The 4199-nt window shown below is 62.6% G+C and overlaps 1 protein-coding gene across 1 annotated transcript; it reads left to right on the plus strand.

Annotated features, from left to right (window-relative positions):
* The first annotated feature begins 1786 nt into the window (after positions 1–1786).
* Positions 1787–2502, plus strand: LOC143265173 (uncharacterized). Its single transcript, XM_076535654.1, has 2 exons — positions 1787–2312; positions 2429–2502. Exons 1-2 carry the CDS (start codon positions 1787–1789, stop codon positions 2500–2502), a joined length of 600 nt encoding a protein of 199 aa, XP_076391769.1.
* The last annotated feature ends 1697 nt before the right edge of the window (positions 2503–4199 follow it).

A 4199-nucleotide genomic window follows, 5' to 3' on the forward strand; every position in this document is an offset into this window, starting at 1 on the left:
AGAGGATGACAGGAGAAGGATGGCCGAGGACCCGGCGGCCCTTCGACGGGAGGTGGAACGCCTCAAGGGCGCGACGATGGTGGCGGCACCGACGCCATCAGCACCGAGGGAAACGGGCGTAAGGAGAACCCGCAGGAGGGTGCTGTCCACGTCCTCCGAGTCAGAAAGGGAAGGAGTGAAGAGGAGGCTGGTGGCCCACACCAGCAGCCCTCAGCCGGAGTTGGTGTCCCCAGTTGAGGTAGTGGAAGAGGCCCCCGAAGTAACTATGGGGGGGGGAGGAGCTGCAACAGCAGCAGGAGAGCAGACCCCAGGAAACAGCGACACTGGAGAATGGAACGCAGGGGGGCAGAGTACAACCCCCCGACGCAGGATTGGAGATGGTGGTGGCGCAGTTAATTCGGAAAGTTGAGGATTTGTCTGCGGAGCTGAGGGGCAGGAAGAAGGAAAGGGCGGGCAGCAGCGGCGCACCGCGCAAAGCCCAGCCTAAGCCCCAACCCAGGGCGGCCCCAAGATCGGCCGGTGTACGTCTTGAAGCCGCGAGGAGAGCGGCACCGATCGTTGCTTTGCCAGTGGCCCCCTCCTCGTCCGCTGCGCCACCACAGCAGCGAGGAGAATTGTGGACCACGGTCCTGGGCCGCAAAGCCAAGCAGGCGGCGAAGAAGGAGGCGCAACGCGCGGTGGGCTCCGCCCAAGGGGCGAAGAAGACATCGAGCAGGCCATCAGTGGCCCCGAGAACGATGAAGTCAGGGGTCGCACAACAGACCGAGAAGAGAAAGGTCAGGGTTCCGCGCCCGCCAAGGACAGCGGCGGTGACCCTGACCGTGCCACCAGGGGGGGAGGCGACATATTCCCAGGTCCTCAAAAAAGCGAGAGAGGCGATTCCCCCCCAGCGGTTAACCGAGCTGGGAATAACGGAAGTGAAAATAAGAAAGGCGGCCACCGGGGGCCTGGTCCTGGGTATCCCAGGGCAAGAGGGAAAGGCGAAGGCGGCCAATTTGGCTGGCCAATTACGAGAGGTGTTTAGAGACTCGGAAGTCAAAATTGCCAATCCGGTGAAGACGACCGAGATCCGTCTTTTGAATCTGGATGATTCGATCGAAAAAGAGGAGGTGGCCCAGGTCCTGGCGGAGCTAGGAGAGTGCTCCGTCGAAGACATCAAAGTGGGAGAAATAAAGAGGGGCCGCAACTCTATGGGGACAATCTGGGTCCGGTGCCCCCTAACCACCGCCAGAAGAGCGGAGGCAGCGGGATGCGTCAAAATAGGGTGGACAGCGGCCAGGGTCGACGTACTACCGGCCAGGCCTATGCACTGCTACCGCTGCCTCCAGAGGGGGCACACGGCCCAGCAGTGCAGCGAGGAAGTCAATCGTTCCACAAGATGCTACGCTTGCGGAGAAGGGGGGCACAGGGCAGCGAACTGCACCAACAAACTTAAGTGCCCCCTATGCAGCGACCTCGGACGACCCAGTGCCCACCGTCTGGGTTCAGCCGGATGTGCGCCGCCGCAGAGGAGGAGGAAAACACAGGTAACTGAAAAGGAAAAGGAGAAAAAAGCAGCAGCGCCTGTTGGAGGAAAGGGTGGGGACAACTCACCTGAAGGGGGGAAACGGGGGGGTGACTTACCTTCAATACCTACCTTGCCCGCGGTACCTGAAACGGAAAAGGGGAGGGGTAGCCTACCGGTCGAGGGGGAAAGGGCGCATATCGCTACTGGGGACGTCGCGTCACAGCGGGCTACTTCAGCCGATAAAAGCGCCATGGAGGTGGCTGAGGACCGTGAACAGTGATGGGGCCATTGAGCCCCATTTTACAGAGCAACGCGAACCACTCGGCGAGGGCCCAGGACGTCTTCCTGCACACCCTCGCCGAGTGGAACTGTACGTTGGGGATAGTTGCGGAACCCTACCGCGTCCCGGACCAGCCTAACTGGTTCGCGGACGCGGAGGGCCGCGCCGCGACAGTGGCTATAGTGTCGCGTGGGGTATCCGGCTCCCCCCCCCCCCCCTGTACCGCGATTGCAGCGGGTAGGGGAGCCGTCGCGGTGCGCTGGGGGGACGTAGCGGTGGTGGGCGTCTACGCACCACCCAGCTGGCCTCTCGCAGAGTACGAGGAGTTGTTGGATAGGGTGGGGCAGTTAGCGTCGCGTTGCCCCACCCAACGCGTTCTGGTCCTCGGGGACTTCAACGCGAAGGCTCACGAGTGGGGTTCCCCGAGGACTGACGCGAGAGGCCGGGTAACCCTGGATTGGGCGGCGGCGCAAGGGCTCCTGTTGCTCAACAGGGGCTCGGCGAGCACATGCGTGCGGCCTCAGGGTGAGTCTGTGGTAGACTTGTCCTGGGGCTCCCCTGCGGTCGCGCGCATGGTTGCGAGCTGGCGGGTGGAGGAGGAGACTGAAACATTAAGTGACCATCTTTACATCCGCATCCAGTTCTCCTCCGAAACCCGGCGTCGCCGGGGTGGACGCCCACCGCCGAAAAGATGGGCGCTGAGGAGGCTAAATAGTGACATGATGGTGGCTGCGGCCCTCGCGGTTAGCTGGCCGGCTTCTCCGGCTGGGGAGGTCGCGGACGTCGAGGGCGAGGCTCAGTGGTTCCGGGGCACCATGCAGGATATCTGCGACGTAGCGATGCCCCGGGCCACCCCTTGCCCGCGTCGGGCGGCGTACTGGTGGACGGGGGAGATAGCGCAATTGCGCAGTGCATGTCTCCCATTGCGTCGCCGGTATTTGCGCGCCCGACGGAGACGCAACCGCGACCCCGCGAGGGAGCAGCAACTTTGGGGCTGCTACCGGGAGGGGGTAGCGGCTTACAAGAAAGCCATCAGGGAGTCCAAGGATCGAGCCTGGGACGAGTTCCTCGGCTCTCTTGAGCGGGACCGGTGGGGTCGGCCTTATAAATTAGTTATGGGGAAGTTGCGGCCATACACCCCACCGGTTACGGAGAGCCTCGACCCCCAGCTACTGGAGCGCGTCGTGGAAACTCTATTTCCGAGTGACGAAAATCCACCGGCGCGTTCCGGGTCGTCGGCCCGCCTTCAGTGGACCGACGATATGGGGGTCTCGGACGAGGAGCTCGTCTATGCCGTCAAGAGGGTCAGTGCACGCAACACCGCACCAGGCCCTGACGGCATCCCGGGCCGGGCTTGGGCCTTGGCACTCCCATTTTTGGGTGAAAGACTCAGGGGCCTCTTCAGCGCTTGTCTGAAGCACGGGAAGTTTCCGGACGAATGGAAGAAGGGACGGCTGGTCCTCCTTAAGAAAGACGGAAGACCGGAGGAGGAGCCCTCGGCGTACCGGCCGATAATTTTGCTAAATGTGGTCGGTAAGATCTTTGAAACTGTCATAGCTAAGAGATTGACAGATCACCTCTCCGGAGATGGTCCGGACGTGGCCGACTGGCAATACGGCTTTAGGAAGGGGCGAAGTACAATCGACGCGATTCAGCGAGTGAGAGATATCGCCCAGTCGGCCACGTCCAGGGGCGGGGTGGCGGTGGCTGTATCACTGGATATAGTCAACGCATTCAACACCCTGCCCCACAGGGCGATAATAGCGGGACTTGAGAGACACCAGGTTCCCCCGGAGATAAGGTTCATTATAGAGGACTATCTCCGTGAGAGGTGGATCGTGTGCGTAGATTGGTCGGGCGCCGAGCGGAGTTGGAAAGTCGAGCGGGGCGTGCCCCAGGGCGCGGTACTCGGACCGCACCTGTGGATCGTGGGGTACGACCCCGCTCTGAGGGCCCCACTGCCACCGGGATTATATTTAACTTGCTTCGCGGATGATACGCATATCCTGGCAGTGGGGCGAGATTGGTCGAGGACCAGCCGTCTCGCCGAGTTGGGTGCAGCGGTGGTCGTTGCCGAGATTCGGGCGCTCGGGCTGGAGGTGGCTCCCCACAAAACAGAGGCCATGGCCTTCTGCCATAGGCGTGGGGACCGCCCTCCGCCCGGAGCGTTGGTCCGGGTAGGCGGGGCCGATGTCCAGATCGGTTCCGAGATGAGATATCTCGGACTCCGGCTGGACAGCCACTGGAGCTTCGTGCCCCACTTCGACGCGTTGGCCCCCAGGTTGGAGCGTGTTGCGGGCGCGTTGGCGCGCCTATTGCCCAACCTGCGGGGTCCTAGTGAGAAGGTGCGCCGGCTCTATATGGGGGTCGTGCGGAGTATGGCCCTATACGGCGCCCCTGTTTGGGCTGCCG

This window comes from Megachile rotundata, chromosome 9 (assembly GCF_050947335.1).
Source record: "Megachile rotundata isolate GNS110a chromosome 9, iyMegRotu1, whole genome shotgun sequence".
In the NCBI taxonomy this organism is placed as follows: domain Eukaryota; kingdom Metazoa; phylum Arthropoda; class Insecta; order Hymenoptera; family Megachilidae; genus Megachile; species Megachile rotundata.